The sequence below is a fragment of the Leguminivora glycinivorella genome, chromosome 13 (genome assembly GCF_023078275.1).
Source record: "Leguminivora glycinivorella isolate SPB_JAAS2020 chromosome 13, LegGlyc_1.1, whole genome shotgun sequence".
Lineage (NCBI taxonomy): Eukaryota > Metazoa > Arthropoda > Insecta > Lepidoptera > Tortricidae > Leguminivora > Leguminivora glycinivorella.
The window spans coordinates 14,044,393-14,062,877 of NC_062983.1; the positions used below are offsets into that span (position 1 = coordinate 14,044,393).

Below are 18,485 nucleotides of genomic sequence, written 5' to 3' on the forward strand. Positions count from 1 at the left end.
TAGAAACAATATTTTTACTTTAATGTAATGTATCATGCGCTTGATGAAGTTTTGGAACGGTTCAAAATTTTGACACAATGAACATTGAACACGTCAAAATTATTTTTCTGCCCCAGCGATGAGATACGATACGATGTTTTGAAAATGTATTTGCTAACAGTTGAGCGGTTTTGGTGGGCCTAAAATCTTTCCTTCAGATACTTTATGAAATTTACAGTGTGTAGGGTTTCAGAAGTGAGATGAAAATGAAGGCTTTACTTGCAACTGTGTCGAGTCTTGTGCTCACGACCGTGGTCATCGGCAATGCCTACTACCAGAAGAAACAGTTTTACCCATCGATAGTGTACCTAACTAATTCTAATCCTAGTATGGCTGTAAGTTTCCTATCAAGCAAAATGACCGTAACATTTATATAGTAATTACATCCCCTAATAAAATTACACTAATTTCCAATTAGAGTCCAGCAACATTGTCGAATCGTTACACTCAAACGCATGACCTTTTTCATCTCGGTAGCCTTCGCCAAGTGAAGTGTGTGGTATAATGTACGTTGGCCTTGCGGCCGGCAGGTCGTATCTTAATTCACGATGCTTTTTCTTCTCCAGGTGATGTACTTGCAAGCCTTTATATTAGTGTTATTGGTGGGAAAACTATTAAGGAAAATATTCTTTGGGCAACTACGTCCTGCAGAGTTTGAGGTAAGTTTGAAACAATTTATTAAATCTACTTATAGGCAGTTATAATACTTATCCTCAGTTTACCTGACCATATGTTACCTGTAAACATTCTTTGAAATACTGCAATACAATCACATTTCCTATGTATTTTTGTATCACCTATCAATTCTTTCTCTACTTGTTTACCATGACCTTCTACTCAGTCTTAGCCCTTTGTATAATTTTGTTATCAAAGTTATTATTGTGTCAACTTTTTTGTTTAACATAAAACTTAATTAAGATTTTACTTTTGAAATACCAATTTAAACTTTAATTAACATAATTTGCTTAAAATGTACTATATTTGCAAATAAAACTTCTGAATTCTAATTAAAACAAATGAAACTTGAGTTAATCAACTCTTGACATATTGAAGTGTTAGTTAATGTTATGGAAAGAATGATCAGATTTTTTTGGGCCTTTGTGTTATGTAGGTAAATACTTAAATAGGTAATTTTACCTAAATGTGAGTGTGCACGGGTAAACATCCTACTTTGATGTTTTACTAAACACACTCGCAAATATTCTCTGATAGTGAAGACATTTACTGTTGTAGGGGGTTCACAAACCCCTTGCAAAGTATCTATTTACTCATGCAAAGGTGTTAAAATATGATTTATGATTTTGTTTTTTATGTATCTTATATTGATACCATTATCATCATAGCAGTTCATTATTTCCTATTGAGTATAGGCCTCTCTTCTAGTATGCCACTTGTCCTGGTCCTGAGTGTCATCCTGATGCGATAGCTCTAGAAAGAGTTAGAAGAAGCCTATGTTGGACTTCCGGTTCGAGTGCCATCTTAGCGGTCTCGTGTCGTGAATAATTTCTTTTTCTTTTGCTCATTAATGTTGTTTAAAGTGTAATATTGATAGCTTATTATGCAGTAAACTAATGTTGTAGTGAGAAGCTGATGATGAATTAATCTCGAAACGCGTTTAGCCTCTTTTTTGTTAATATTAATTTAGCTCATATCACCTTGACACTGGCGAAATAGTCCCAATAATGGACTGAAGCCATTTAATTAAATAAAAAATAAAAAAGAAGCCTATGTTGACAGGCTCACCATGCTAAGAGACATTCTATGGCAAACTTTTTGTCCCTAAATCAAATACTTAAAAAATAAATATTTATTTTGAGCCCCAATTAAAAGAGTTCACTGTGGGTGCACTGATTATGGTTCTGGGCAAACGTTTCCAAACTGTACTAAGAAGAATAATTTATGTTATGCTTTAAATTTTGAATTGATCCAGTTTTTCTTTACATTACAATACAATACAATACAATACAAATACTCTTTATTGCACACCTCAATACACGAAACAACATAGCAAGATTAGCAAGTATAAACAACAACTTAAGAGGTAAAACAAGAGGCGGTCTTATCGCTAAAGAGCGATCTCTTCCAGACAACCTAGGTAGTGGAGAATAATAAATTTAACCTTGTAAGTAGGTGTACTAAATGTAGACTTAGAGGAAATCTAGCACAAACTATACTACGCAAAACAATATACTACACACATAAAAATAAAATACAATACATAAACATACAAATACATATATATATAACAAATTACATGCCAGCTATAGGGGACATAAGTCTTTCAAGGTATCATTGATCAATGATCAGATAAAAAGTGAAGCTTGAGAAGTATCTTAAAAGAAGTAGGAGATTGAGCGCGTCTAATATTTAGGGGTAGGAAATTCCAAAGCCGCACAGCTTGAAATGTAAAGGAGTTGTTATAGAATTTAGACGAGGACGACGGAACGGAAAGAAGCAAATTCTGAGAGGACCGAGCAGAACGGAGATAGCTGAAACGGTTCTTAAGATAGCGGGGAGTCGTTGGGTTAAAAAGAATGGAATACAAAAGGGACAGCACGTGAGAGTTACGACGAAAACGAATAGAGAGCCACTTGAGCTGCGAACGAAATTGAGAGACATGGTCATATTTGCGTAACCCAAATATAAACCGTATACAGACATTTTGGATACGCTCAAGCTTATTAAGCTGCTCCTCGGTGAGATCGAGATATGCAACGTCCGCGTAATCCAAAATGGGAAGGAGGAGAGTTTGAGCTAGAGCAATTTTGGTAGGAATGGGAAGAAAGTTTCGTAATCTTCTAAGCGAGCCAACCGCCGCGAACATCTTCCTGCTGACCTCGCCCACCTGAGGTATCCACGATAAGGTACTATCCATGATGAGGCCTAGGTTTTTAACCTGCTGTGAGTAAGGAATCAAAACGCCATTAAAATAGATAGGTGGGAGTTGGTTAAAGTCTAGCCTTGGCAGAAGTTTTGGGCTACCTATTATAATAGATTGTGTCTTAGAAGGATTAACTTGTAGGCCAAAACTATGACTCCACCTCGAGATTTCCTCCAAGTCGCTATTCATCTTACAGATAACAGACGCGAGATCACCAGTAACGCCCTGCGAATTACATTAATCTTATCTTATACTATTAAACGAGCAATTCTTGTATATTTATTTATTTATTTATTTATATATACCGACGATCTTGGAAACCGCTCTAACGATTTCGCTGAAATTTGTTTTGTGGGGGTTTTCGGGGGTGAAAAATCGATCTAGCGTAGCCTTAGATCCCGGAAAACGCGAATTTTCGAGTTTTCATGAGTTTTTCTTTCGCATTTGTAAACGTAAAATATGATCCTTAATTTCGCCGCGCGCGCATCGATTCCGCTTAGCTCAGTCGCACGAGGTCGGTCTAATGTACGCAGATAGATCGTAGGTGTCAGGGTTTCGAATCCCGGTCAGAAATTAAGTTTTTGTTTTTTGTCTTTTTTTTTGTTTTTGTATTTATAAGAGTTTTTTTTTTATCTAAAGACGTGATATATTAAAATAGAACCGAGCGAAGCTCGGTCGCCCAGATATTTATTATGTAAATGAGCTGATGTACATTGACATTAATTATTATGTAAATGAGCTGATGTAATATAGATTTATAATGATATGAGATATTAAATAATAAATAATAATGTAGTTCCTATATAATAATGTACCTGACTGTTTTTATTATTTAAGTTAAATTTTATTTAGTTATAGGAATAATTATGTATATTGTATACCGTAAAACGGTTGATTGTGACACAAGCTATAATTGTTTATTAATATTGTAACATCTGTAAACTGATTTGCACAATCTGACAATAAATGATTACTTACTTACTTTGTTTCAGCACTTGATTGAGCGGTCCTGGTATGCAATAACGGAAACATGTTTAGCGTTCACCGTGTTCAGAGATGACTTCAATCCCAAATTCATTGCGTTGTTTACACTCCTTCTCTTCTTGAAAGCATTCCACTGGCTGGCTGAAGACAGGGTTGATTATGTAAGTTCTAATTTAAGAAAAAATTACGTAAAAGTATCTAGTTTTATTTTAAGAGTGAAGTTGTAAGAAAAATGAAAGTGAATATGTTTGTTAAGTAGGTTCGCTGCCTGTTCTGTCCATTTCTAAATCAGTTAGAATAAGATATATAGTCTATGTGAGCATGTATGAGAAACGTTATGAAAGTGTGTGAAGCGAAAGTGGTTTGTTAGGATCATAGTAAATGGAATTCCGTGATCTCTGCCTACCCCTTTCGGAACAGGCGTGATTGTATGTATGTATGTGGATAGTCTATGTTCATAGCTGATCAAACGAATTAACCTGTTGAATGCTGTGTCAACACTATCACTCAAGACCCCATGTCCTTAAAGTATCAAATCAAAGTTGAACTTTATCCATTACCATGTCATTGTTGCTCTGTGATTTGTGACGGATTAATCGGTCATTGACGTTAATCCTGCAGTGTCAATTTATATGTCATTGCCATAGCTAAATAAATTGTGAAATTATAGATGAATACTTATATTTTCCCCTCACTAGCTCGGAAAAACGTGTTTTGTCCTTTAATACCAGCGGGTAAAAACGTATTTTATCCACTAGTGGATAAAGTAATTTGACCTTGAATATAGTCAAATTTTCTGCTTTAAAACTGATAAAAGTGGATGTATTTAGTGATGAAGATGATTTACCACCTGTGGAATTATTGGAAGCAGTGATAAATGCGATTTTTTGCGTTGTAATTTCCTCGCTATAGTGAGGGGAAAAGTTTTGTGTTACACATGGGTGCAAATGTATTTTACTTCTCGTGTGTTGAAAAACTCGCCAAGTTCAGGATTCTATTCTCGAACCACTCGCTTCGCTCGTGGTTCAACTATAGAATCCTTTCACTTGCTCGTTTTTCAATTCCACACTCGGCGTTAAAATACAACTTTGCCCCCTTGTATAACAAATAACTATTAAGTCTCTGTGTACATATTTTAATGATTTCAAACACAATGCTTGTATTGTTCATGAATAAATCAAATCTAAGTCTGAATCTAGCAAAGTTATAGTATTTTATGCAACTGGCGTTTCAGTGAGATCAAAAAGGATGAGTGGCGTGAATAACAATTTGAGGCGAAGCCGAAAATTGTTAATAAAGACGCCACGAGTATTTTTTGACTCAGTTAAACACCGTTGCATACAATATTTTTTCTACGACCATGCACTTACTTTTTAATAGTTTTCTAGAATACCTTTCGTGAAATTCGCACTATTTCCTGTATTTTGACTTGTCGGCCTCCCCTCTGTTCCTGCCTCACCCTGTCGCTCGCACTCCCCCGCGCCGCCGCCGCCTGCCCCCGGCGCCCCGCGCACCCACGCTTTATCCCTTAAAGGCTTCCTAACAATGCTTTAAGAGCTATATCGTATGTGTGGGTGCGCGGGGCGCCGGGCGGGGGCGGGAATCTTTTATGTAGGGTTTTAACGATCTATGCACGACACTGTAAATGACGAATATCAACACGGGAGTAGAAAAAAAATATAAAAAAACACTTAAATTGAGTTACTAGACTAGAAATACCACGATTTGGGGTTAATTTGGGAAATTCTTCCAACCAGATGGAGCGAAGCCCCGTGATCGGCTGGCTCTTCCATGTGAGAATCCTCACTCTGCTGATGCTGCTGGCCCAAGCTGACCTGTACTTCATCAACCATGCGTACCAGGTCACCATCTCCAAGGGGCCCTCTGTGCAGCTTGTATTTGGCTTTGAGTACAGCATACTCATCATTATGATTGCCAATATTTTGATTAAGGTGAGTTTTTAATTAGTTAGCTAATAACCCCCTTATTCATAAACATACTCTAAAGTTATCAAGCCGATAAATTTCGTTTGTCCCTTTCCGACGTATTGGTGTGATAGAAAGGGATAAACAAACTTTGTCGGCTTGATAACTTTAGTGTATGTTTATGAATAATAATTATGAATAATATTTAAAGTTATTTGAAAGTGTTGCTGCGGTTGAAGTTTCTTGATAAATTTAAAATGCAATTGAACCTAAACTAAACAGTTCTATTAGTTCCATATGAGATTAGTTAAAATTGGTTAGGTGTAGCTATATCAAATCTCCATTATTATTAATTTCTCTGTAATTGAATATCAAGATAAGTTTGAGTGTGTTGGTTGATTTGTCTTATGCTTTATAAAATATAAATATTATATTTTAAACGTGTATACTGTTACAGAAAAACATTCATTGCTATTCTAAAGTTACACTGCGTGACCTTTCATAAAGTGTCTGTCAACCGATTATAGAACAACTAGCTTTTGCCCGCGGCTTCGCTCGCGTTAGAAAGAGACAAAAAATAGCCTATGTCACTCTCCGTCCCTTCAAGTATATCCACTTAAAAAATCACGACAATTCGTCGCTCCGTTTTGCCGTGAAAGACGGACAAACAAACAGACACACACACTTTCCCATTTATAATATTAAGTATGGATAATACGAGAATAAGACAGGTCAGTTCATTCAGATTACATCCAACACTGAAGACTTTTGAAATCTCACAGGCTGCGCTATGTGCCTATGACGTCATACGATATAAATAAGCTCATGAGAATACCTTGTCAATTGTTTTTTTTTTTTCAGTACTGTCTCCACGCGATCGACTCGCGCTGGGAGGCTCCCTGGGAGAACAAGGCGGCCGTGCTCCTCTACACAGACTTGGCGATCAACTTCCTCAAAGTCCTGCTGTACATCGGCTTTGTGGCCATCATGGTCCGCATTTACACGTTACCTCTCTTCGCATTCCGCCCCATGTATGAAACCATGAGGTAAGGATATTTTACATCATTTTCTTTAATTTTAATACGAAGTTTGGTGTATAAATACGTTATATACCTACTCTACATCGACTATGTCATCAACTTCCTTAAAGTCCTTCCGCCCCGCATGATATCCGAAATTAGTTGAATAAGTAAAGTAATACTCGTAATATAAGCATTTTTGATGCAGGCACTGTAAGTTATAAAATAATAAGCAACATAAATATCAAGAGTTTTAAACATTAATGTGAGCCTATCATGGCTCTTTAAAGTTAATTCCAATTAATACTAGACAGGAGTTAGTGTGTTTTTCTAAGTGTTATTTTACATGTTGTTCATAAACATGAAACATAAGTGTATCATTAAACTATATATAAATATGAATAGATGTACGTAATCGTTATGAATGGTTTACAAGATGACGCACTGGTATTTAACTGTCATTAATTTTACTGAGATTACGTCTATTACACGTGATTGGGTTTTTTTGTGTCGTAATTTTTATCACTAGATATTTATAAATCTATGCTTCTGTTAAGTTAGGTTTGATAATATTTCTAAATAAACACCACATCGAATGACAACGAATTAAACCTGAAAATTTTTTAGGAGTTTCAAGAAAGCATACAACGATGTGGTCCTGTCTCGGCGCGCCATTCGCAACATGAACACCCTGTACCCCGACGCGACGGCGGAAGAGCTTGCCGCCGCCGACAACGAGTGCATTATCTGTCGGGAGGAGATGCATACTGGTAAGATACTCGTCGACATATATTAGGCCGATAGTCCACTATCATAATATATGTTTATCATAGAAATATTATCATAGGTCTGTATGCCTCTCTTATTCTCCAACGTGAAGAAAAAGGACGGCATGATACGTATGATCATATTTCTATGATAAACATAAATGATAGTGGCCTATCGGCCTTAGTCATAAAATAGTGCCATCATCATCAACCATACTATAACGTTTAGCGTTAAGTGAAATGTGGAGGGGATAGCTGCGTATGAGGACCCATACCCTTCGCCCCTGTAGCCTCCTGAGAGACCTGTTTTTGACTTCTGCGCAATAACGGTCAGTGTGGTACAGTCGACTACAAAGAGATGTATACATGATTTCACCTTATTACAATGCAATAAGGTGAAAAAGTGGATACATCTCTTTGTAGTCGACTTTACCTACTATTTAGGTCCTGTTTGCAACATGCACATCCCTGTACCCAGATGCGATGGTTCGAAACAGTTCGAAATAAAAATAAATATCTTCAATTTGTAGAGATTAACGATTTTCATAAGTATTCCAAATTTCAAAGCGGTAGCATAAGTAGTTCTCGAGATATTTAATAATGTGACGGACAGACAGACAGAGTCGCACCTTTTGTACCTTTTTGGTACGGAACCCTAAAAAGAGGCGATTTCAATGGTAGTCAAGTACCCATTACAGAACTAAGGGTGCCCGTTAGCTAGCGCGATTGCACATATCGACTTAACGTAAAAGAGTATGTAGTTATATTAGGTCCGTTGTGCCAAGATATACAATCAAACCTCGTATAAATAATGAACACCAATACGCATCTGTTTACACGAGTGACATCTAGTGATGCAATATGCAAAGAATGTTTGTTTACCTGATAAAGACGCATAGCAATTTATGCTATAGGTACCACTGATTTGAAAGAGGTAATATAGTCATCATTACCTACACATTTCATTATCGCCGGGTGATAAAATATCGTGCCAGTGCACAGAACCTTATTACATCCGTACTAGAGCTGTTATAGTTTACATCAGTTCGTAAAATCCACGTCATAATTCACACTTAGACACGTAATCTTTATTGATATTGAAACAAATAAAAGTGGGATTGTTTTTAAACGCAAATAATATACAAAATTGGGCTTATTTATTCTAAAAGTGCAGTGTTATTTGAAGGTTAGTGAAATCTCGCATATTTAATTGGTTGATCATTATTCAAGGATGAATAAGTTGTTACATTTTCGTATGTTACACGCTGAGATGTTTGATATTTGATAATACGAACGCAGAGTTTTACGTGTGTACTTTTGGAGCACTAGAAATACTTATTAATGTTTGTGTTGTACTATGTTTTAAAGCAAATAAAAGATTACTTATAAATCGCGCGGCGAAGGTTACCAACATTGAAGTGAGTATCATATATTTGCTGCTAAGAAGCCAATTTTTAGTTTTTCTAGAACAGCCCGTGTCCTAAAAGAACTAAAAATAAAGTTCTAAGTTTTATAATAAAGTAAAACAAAAACACAGCTATGCTATTAACACATCGATTTGAGTAAAAAACGTTATAAGAACTACGTTCGTAAGGATAGGAAGGCGTCCATTATGTTTTTAATTGGTGTTTAGCCTAAATATTGCGTAACCATTGTTATTGATATGAGTCATCTTATTCGAGTTTTAGACGTGCTTGTGGTTTGGTTGTAAATATTATGAAACGTGTGGATGGCCAGTTTAGACCGTTTCGTGCATAGTTTTCGCTAATTATGTTTTAATTGAGTAATTTAGACTTGTCAGTGGAGAATATACAAACAGTGTTTATCGTTTATTTGTTTTCTTTAGATTATTAAACTAATATCTATCTTATACCTACTTGTATTGAGAAATAAACAAGTTACCTCTACGACCTACGTACGCAGTGTTTACTAAAGGCCCAGCCACGACATTGGTCTAAGCGCGACAGCGGTGAGCGGCAGGCATACGTGCGGATGAAAAGTCCCATCGCTGTGTCTCACTCCAATGTATGGCCGCCGCTCACCGCTGCCGCGCTTAGACCAATGTCGTGGCTGAGCCGTAAAGAATATGCGCGCAATCAGCTCCCAGGTCTTCCCGGCGACGCCCTTCTCTTCGGTTCGGGTCGGGCTATAGTGCGACATGCAAATACTTGGTATTTACTAGTAGTCGGTAGGTAGAAAAAAAAATCTTTTTCTAGATTTTTAGGCACACCTTGAAAAACTTCCACAAAGAAAAGACTTGGAGAATTAGGGAACGTGCGACGCAAACCGGGCTCCACTACGCGAGCAAAAAAGTTGTGTTGACCGTACGCTGTTTTTATAACCGCATCCTTTATTTTGGAAGGCGCGAAGAAGCTCCCGTGCAACCACATATTCCACGCGGCGTGCCTGCGGCTGTGGTTCCAGCGGCAGCAGACGTGCCCCACGTGCCGGCTGAACGTGCTGCGCGCGCCCGCGCCCGCGCACGCGCCCGACGCGCCCGCCGCGCCGCCCGCCGCGCCGCCCGCGCCCGCGCCCGCGCCCGCGCCCCACATGCCGCCGCGTGAGTACAGACAGACTCACTACACTCTCTAACGCCGCCTTTACACCTGTGACTTTTACCGCTTACATTTTACAAGCGACTTATGCAAAACTTTCAAATGTAAATGGTTTTTGTAAACAGCTTACGGTAAGTTTTGACTACTTTCGTAAGCTGAAAACTTTCAAGTGTATATGGGTACGCAAGCGACTCGCAGCTTATCGAAATAAATTGATAAGTTTTGGACTTACGAATTAGTAACTAGGGCGGTAGTTCATTTTTCTTTTCAATTTTGGTCGCTTGCAACAATGTAAACTTTCAAGTAAGTTGAAAATCACAAAACTTCCGTAAGCAAAACTTACTATAAGTTTTTCATAAATGTAAATGGAATCATAAGTTGCTTACGAAAGATTTACGTAAGTAACTTACAGGTGTAAAGTCGGCTAATAAGAGACTTCAGAACTGCCCCACTGTTACGGCCTGAGTGGACACTCATATTGGACGTGCAGCGGAGCGGAGCTTGCGGCGTGCAACTCAAAGGCTGATTTTAGTTCACGCGGACCGTTTTCGCGGAGCGATCCTCACCACCGATTTGTATGAAGTTGATGTTGTCATCCGCGCGGACCCGTCCGCGCCACTCTAAAACGCTCCCTGCAGCCTTACCACGATCTTTTTAAAAACGATTCAAACGCAGAGCAGTTCAGTTTAGGTGCCTAAACTAGGCGTCTCAATTTGCTACCATGACCTCCAATGTTCAGAGTCGAAACTGAACCGCGTACAAGTGAATGAAAGACCGATATTGTCTCTGGTTCGCAACTGAATCGTTTCGACAAGAAAAGGATGACGCTATAGGAATCGTATAAATCTATCTCGTTTTCCCCTTGTGACGTTTGATCGTTCGAAAACCAGGAACGATTACTAATTTTTAATTTTATTTTATTCTTAAAACTGGAAAAAGAAACATTTAAAATATTTAAATGTAAAATTCACAATAATTACAATGATTTTGTGTAAAATATCGTGTCTTTTTGAACAAAACTATAAATAAATTATAAATATATATATAATGACAGTTCCTTAAAGCTTATGTTTAGAACATCGCGCCCTTGACTAGTAGGTAATTAATAATAAAGTTTTTATTTATGTATTTGAAGTGCTGTGCTCGGCTATAGAACTCGCAGTGTTTGGATGATATTTTAACAAATACGTAAGTCATTAGTATTTGTAGGTAGCTCACTCGTGTCTAAATTTAATGTATATCGCTAAGTTATGCTAGACCTAGTTGATTCCTTAGCCATCCTAGGCATAGTTTGTCGCAAGTGTTAACATGACTCCTTGCATATCGACTAAAAAAGGATCAGACTTTTTCTCGCTCTTTTTGATTTGCGTTTTTGCGAAAGTTGCGAGATCATAGGGCACTCTAAAAATGTAAAAACGTGTAGTTAGTTGGAATAGTTGGTCCGTAAATATTACTAAACAAAATCATAAAACTTTATATTTTATTATCGAATCGGTAAGGATCGAAAAACCAAAATAATAAATTAATCAGGTGATGAAACTAGCTTTAGTTATATTTTCCATCTCCTACTCCTTATAAAAAACACAAAACTATTTAGTATCGCTAGTGTTACAACAAAGCGATTCAGAATAATGCGGTAAGTGAGTAACTTTTTATGAATCGCTAAATTTGACATTCCTGCGATTCAGTTTAGGCTCAAGTGGCATGTCATGGTACGAAATACACTTGAGATGAGTGAATGAAACGGCTGGGACGCTTATTGCTCGCTCGGTCGAAATTTGATCGCAATAACAACGTCGTGGTAGGAAATAGCGACGCAGTTCAGTTTAGGTCCTAAACTGAATCGCGTTAAGAGATCATGGTAAGGCCCCTGAACTTAATACACATTAGTCCGGCGTGGATCGCTCCGCGTGACACTAAAACCAGCCAAACTATTGAAGCTGCTACGTGTCCAGAGTCGACGCAGCATAGGGAGGATGCATGCTCGCCCGCCCCGCCGAACGCTCCGCTTTTATGGCCCCTGTACACATATGGCCAACGGTTTCACCAACCCCCTTGGCCAAGCGTGTAGAGGGCTACTTGGTCGTAAGTTGGCAGTTGGCGCTTGCGCTTGCCGGCCAACCGATTGGTGTCGGTTTTTTGTCCACACATCAAAGGATCTTGGCGCCAATGGCCAACTGCGTTTACACGTTGGCGCTTGAAGCTAGGAACACACTACGCGGACGTCCGTCGTGAATCGACCGCGGACGGCAATCTGGACAATGGAAATACACACAACCGTGCAAACTATCGGTCGACGGACGCGGACGTGGCCTTGAGCGCACGGACGTCCGATCGAAATCTGGCTCTCTGGATGTTTTGTTCCGTGCACACTGATAGGTCGCGGTCGCGGTCGTTTTACGACGGACGTCCGCGTAGTGTGTTCCTAGCTTCATTCAGTTGGTCGTCAGCCGTCAGAGAGGACAGTAGTGAAATATTTACGAAAATAATAAGTTTATCTATGCCAATAATAGTGTAGATTTTAGGAAATAAAATAATCTTGCAAATGTTTAATGTATTTCCTAAAAAAGATAAATGTTCTCATCAGAATATTCAAAAAATTGTTAATATTTCAATTAATTTAATTTTACTACGGGGTTATTATTTTTTAATCAAATTTTTCTGAAAACGTCTATGCCTCCCCACAGACGAGTCTTAATTTACATAATCTTAAAAAAAATTTGTATGCAAACTGACACTGACAGATCTGTCAGTGTCAGTTTGAACTGTCAATTTGCATACAAGTTTTTTTTAAGATTATGAAAATTAAGACTCGTCTGTGGGGAGGCTATGACCTAGAATTTCCTAGACTTTTCCATTCCACGTCCATCTTTCATGAAGAGCCAATGCCAAGTGAGTGGTTCGCCAATGTGTAAACAGCGGCTCTTATCTTGGCCAAGGGGTTTCACAAAGGGTTGGTGGAACCGTTGGCCATATGTGTACAGCGGCCATTAGAGTCCACTACGGCCTTACATCGTCCATTTTTGCTCCCTAGCATGCTATTTGAAATTGTTGACCTCATGTTTGCCTTCAAGCTAGGGCAACTAATATTAAAAGTTTATCGACATTAAACTGAAATAAATGTCATATACAAAGAAAAAATGACTAAGGCCTCCAAGTGTCCAATGCTGGATTCGAACCAGCGTCCTCCGTTATAGCCACGGATGCCTCAAACCACTCGACTCGGCCAACCGGTCACGGCGGCAAGGGTCGAAATTTCAAGTATATGACACAATTACCGAAGACACCACACACACACACGGTTTGATCACATGGTTTGATTCAGTTAGGAGGTCGAACTAGTTCCGGTTCTACCTCAGAGATGGCCAGGAGGCGCCATAAGCCTTCGGTAATTGTGCCGCTTTCCATCAGGCGGACCGTATGCCACCGACGTGGTAAAAAAAAACAATGTGTAGTTATTTTTATAACACATAAAAAGGTATCCCTCTTGCTCTGAACCTGAGCACTAATACCTAGTTGTGAATCAACATAATTCACTCAAGCCTACTTACATACAGAACCAATCCAAGTGAAACCTAACTTCAAATACGACACATTTATATTTAATTTTACATGTTGTCAACAGCAATGATGGGCATGGGCCCTATGCCCATGGGTATGGGTATCCCGGGCATCCCGGCCATGCCTGGTATGCCGATGGGAATGGGCTGGGCCGCACCGCCGCCGCCGCCGCCGCCGCGGCCTGCCTCGCTGGCTAACCTGACTGAAGAGGAGCTACGGAGATTAGAGGGCACGGAACGGAGAAACGTCGAAGCGCGATTATTGGTGAGTGTAATGAAATTACGTCTCTTCTCTTGCCTACATACACATACATACATACATATAATCACGCCTGTATCCCATAAAGGGATAGGCAGAGCACATGAACTACTAAGTCTCAGTGCCACTCTTGGCAAAAAGGGGTTGAAAGAAATCCAAATTGTGACATTGCAGTAACAGGTTGCCAGCCTCTCGCCTACGCCACAATTTAACCCATATCGCACAGTCGACTTCTATGACACCCACGGGAAGAAAGGGGGTGGTGAAATTCTTAATCCGTCACCACACGGGAAACATAATGGACATAAATTCTACAAAATTGACAAAAATTCTTAAAGTTAGCGGACCGAACTATGTTCCTAGAAGGTCCACAGTACTCAGTTCCTGAACTTGACGAGACTTAATTATTTTCCTAAAATATGTTTTGACATGGGTCCGTGGGAAATTGTGAAAGTGGTCCGCGACTACAAAACGTTTAAGAAACCTTGGACTAGGATATGAGCCCTATATTTACACATAATATTTCGTAAACTAAATGAACGATTCTGTCGACAGCTGCTGCGTGAGATCCAAGCGATGTTGGACGCGTCCGTGCTCCTGATGCAGCAGTACTCTGCAGTCGCCAATATGCAGCATAGTGCCAATGTAGCCACGCAGACTGACTTGTGAGTATTGAGAGCTTTTTGTCAAAAAAAATATTTTTAATACATACATTTATTGCTTTTTTTTTTATACTACGTCGGTGTCAAACAAGCATACGGCCCGCCTGATGTAAATCGGTCACCGTCACCTATGGACGCCTGCAACTCAAACAGTGTCACATGCGCGTTGCCTCCCTATTAGAAACTTGTACATTCCCTTTTGCTGTGTTAAGTACACAGCAAAAAGGAGTGTACAAGTTCTAAGGAGGGTTCGGGTTGCCTACGACTCAAAGGACAATAGACGGAACAAGTTAGTTCCGTAAGTCCGTCATCAGCACACCGCACCCTCGTTGAGCTCTGGCAGCCTTACTGATAGTAGGTACTCATCGAGACAATCGTAACAACCCCTGGCACTGTAAAACACTGGTCCCACCAAAAGTGAGTAACGGCCCGGCCACGACATTGGTCTATGCGTGACAGCGGTAAGCGGCAGCCATACGTGCGAATGAAAAGTCCCATCGCTGTGTCTCGCTCCAACGTATGGCCGCCGCTCACCGCTGTCGCGCTTAGACCAATGTCGTGGCTGGGCCGTAAGCGATGAGCTATGGGCGTTAGAAACGTACAAAAAATAGTCGCTCTCGTGTAAATAAAGGAGACGCAATGATAGCGCGAGTGAGTTATGTTTCTTTTGGTGGGACCAGTGCCTAAGATTGGGTTGGATTCCCCTGTCTGGGCCTAAGAAACTTTATACTTAAGTTGGGGCTCTTACTCAGCGGCATATTAGGCTAAGTTCAGATGAACGCGCGGTGACACACGGTCCCGCGCGGTTCAGCTGTTCAGATGACGGCGGCGTACACGCGGCAGTCTAGCGTGAACATTCAGTGATAATGAACGTGGAGGAGGCATTTTGCTTTTGGTTCTATAGCTCAAACTGCGACGTTGTCGTCGAAAGCAAAGGCGATACTAGGTGCACCCTGTGTTAAATCAGATACTTTCTTTAAGCCTGTTTGTGACTTTATATCCCATACTAAGACTACACGTTGATTGATTTTTCAACTACTTTAGGATGTCCATTGCACCCTTTGATTTTGGTATGATTGCGTAGAAATGGATTAGCAACCTACAGATGGTGCTATAAGATATTGCATGTCACTAAAAGATATTTCGTCCTCCATTTTTCGTGGCTCCGTGTGTCTGTCCGCCTCAAACCGCGCGAGTCAACTGAACAGGTCGATACTGGATTGTAGATCTTGAGCCGCGCGGCACCGCGCGGTACAAGATTTTGCGCGCGGTGCACGGCGGCGCGCGCGGTCACGCGCGGCAACGCGCGGTCATGTAAACAACGCCATTGATTTTGTTACAATCTTAAAGCGCGCGGTGAGAAAACCGCGCGTCACCGCGCGTTTATCTGAACTTAGCCTTAAGATCAACTCAAATGAATTTCTTTATCAATATGTTATGACGACCGGTCTGGCTCAGTCGGTAGTGACCCTGCCTGCTAAGCCGCGGTCCTGGGTTCGAATCTCGGTAAAGGCATTTATTTGTGTGATGAGCACAGATATTTGTTCCTGAGTCATGGATGTTTTCTATGTAGGTATGTAAGTATGTATTTATCTATATAAGTAAGTATGTCGTCGCTTAGCACCCATAGTACAAGCTTTGCTTAGTTTGGGGCTAGGTTAATCTGTGTAAGGTGTCCCCCAATATTTATTATTTATGTATTATTAAAAATATGCCAAGGAATGGATATCAAACTTAGATAAAAATTATAGATTAAACATGGATGTAACTTTTATGATTTTCTGTATATCTTTTGTTTTTTTCTTAATAAAGCCATACGATAATAATTAAACATTATCTTTTAGATCCGGTGAGTCCGCGGAGGCTCCGAAAACCGCTCCGACGCCAAAGACCGAGCCCGACGTGGTGCCCAGCACCTCGAGCCCGCGGCCGCCCTCGCCGACGCCCTCGTCCAGCAAAGCCCCCCTTGCGCCGACACTGCGACCTGCCGCTTTAGACACTGACAGGTACGAACTTCACTTGTAAATGATCACTCCCTCTGGTAACTGAGGGTCTTATCAATAGTCTGTCACTATAGTATGACTGACATCTTTAGCCCTCGTCCAGCAAAGCCCCCCTTGCGCCGACACTGCGACCTGCCGCTTTAGACACTGACAGGTACTTACTTCTCTCGTAACTAAGTAACACTCCCTCTGGTAACTGAGAGTCTTCATCAATAGCCTGTCACTATAGTATGACTGAGTCTGATGTAGTGCAAACACCTTGAGCCATCGTCCAGCAAAAGCTTTAAATACTGACAGATACTTGTGAAATTCAATGCACATTGTGCGTTCAATGCAATGTAATTGATTATGTTTTATTTGTGTTCTGTTATGTTTTCCTTTTTTTTTTCCGTTTTGTGATTTATGTGTATTCTTGCTTTTTTTATGTAAATAGTTTTATTTTTTCTGTCTCTTTTCGTCATTTTCTTTTTCTTTTTATTGTTGTGTGTTTGTTATCTGTCGTGGCATCACCGAATGGGCCCTACGGAAGACCAGCGCTGGCTTCCAGCTAGCATTATGCTGAGTTGGGTCCATTTCGTGATGCGCACTTACTTAATGTTCTGTTCTCTGTTTTTTGTCCTATTCTTGTGTGTACATGTACGTACGTGTTTGTGAGCGTCATGAATAAATCTTATACTTTTAAACGAGCAATTCTTGTATATTTATTTATTTATTTATTTATATATATATTTATTTACACTGACGATCTCGGAAACCGCTCTAACGATTTCGCAGAAATTTGTTATGTGGGGGTTTTTGGGGGTGAAAAATCGGTCTAACTTATCCTTAGGTCCCGGAAAACGCGAATTTTCGAGTTTTCATGCGTTTTTCTTCGCGCGCCATCTCGTGTGCAGTAGTTGTACTGTTAAGACAGAATTCTTTCGGTCGATGTAAGTACTATTTATTGCAAACACTAGATGGCGACACAGGTCAAGGCTAAAACGAATAGAAAATACACTATTTGAGTTTTTGTGGCGAAATGCGCGCCATCTCGTGTGGAGTAGTTGTGTTGTTAAGGCTGAGAATTCTTTCGCTCGATGTAGGTACTATTCATTTTTGAACTAGATGGCGACACATGTCAAGGATACGAAACAGAACCGAGCGAAGCTCGGTTGCCCAGATATTGTCTTTTATCTTTAAATGAAAACATCCTGATGTGCGCTCTCATGAACGGAAATGAGGGTGAAACGCCGGAGAGGGTTTAGTGGGTAGGGCCGTTTTCTTCTCGCCAGAAGAGAAATTAACTGCTATGCGAGTCCAACACAGAGTGCGGAACTGCATTCCCACTCCGTGAAAAAAAAAGTACTTCTCTCAGTCCGTACTTCTCTTGAACTGACGAGCATCGTCTACAATCTGTGACTCTCCTCTGTCCGTTGATACTGACACGGTGGCAGCACTTCGTTCCGCCCGCGGCCGGTTTCTACATATTGATGGCTTTTTTCATCATCATATTGTTAAAAACGACAGCTCTTGATACGTCCATATGTCGATTAGCTTTTTAACTTGTAAACTGACTTAATTTGTTTCATTTTCAGAGAGAAGACTGACGCCGACGCGGAGGAGCTGAGAAGACGTAGATTGCAAAAATTCACTCTGGATAAATGAGCTTTTATAGAACTTTTTCGTTCCAATTTCTTAAAACTACTATTTATGTAAAAAGTGTTTCGATAAACCTAAGCATTGTGTATTCTAATCGTAAATAAATGTATTTATGTTCCTGTAAATATAAAGAGATATGCACATGAATACAATACGATAATACTTTACTTTCTGTCATCACATTTAGGTTAGA

General features: G+C 39.9%; 1 protein-coding gene across 2 annotated transcripts; it reads left to right on the forward strand.

Moving 5' to 3' along the window:
* Positions 1-94: 94 nt before the first annotated feature.
* On the forward strand, positions 95-18,452 carry LOC125232863 (E3 ubiquitin-protein ligase synoviolin). 2 transcript variants are annotated; one of them, XM_048138667.1, is made up of 11 exons: positions 95-374; positions 606-698; positions 3,913-4,065; positions 5,662-5,856; positions 6,691-6,875; positions 7,476-7,618; positions 9,978-10,175; positions 13,796-13,995; positions 14,545-14,654; positions 16,496-16,657; positions 18,229-18,452. In XM_048138667.1, exons 1-11 carry the CDS (start codon positions 240-242, stop codon positions 18,296-18,298), a joined length of 1,644 nt encoding a protein of 547 aa, XP_047994624.1. In that variant the 5' UTR covers positions 95-239; the 3' UTR covers positions 18,299-18,452. The 2 variants fall into 2 exon arrangements, with proteins under 2 accessions (XP_047994624.1, XP_047994625.1); XM_048138668.1 differs by lacking the exon at positions 9,978-10,175 and having other exon boundaries at positions 96-374.
* The last annotated feature ends 33 nt before the right edge of the window (positions 18,453-18,485 follow it).

Excerpts from the sequence above, each read along its gene's own strand:
- LOC125232863 (XM_048138667.1), top strand. The coding sequence starts at position 240 with ATGAAAATGAAGGCTTTACTTGCAACTGTGTCGAGTCTTGTGCTCACG. Across the intron at positions 375-605 it reads ATTCTAATCCTAGTATGGCT|GTGATGTACTTGCAAGCCTT; the intron begins GTAAGTTTCCTA and ends TTTCTTCTCCAG. Across the intron at positions 7,619-9,977 it reads TCGGGAGGAGATGCATACTG|GCGCGAAGAAGCTCCCGTGC; the intron begins GTAAGATACTCG and ends TTATTTTGGAAG.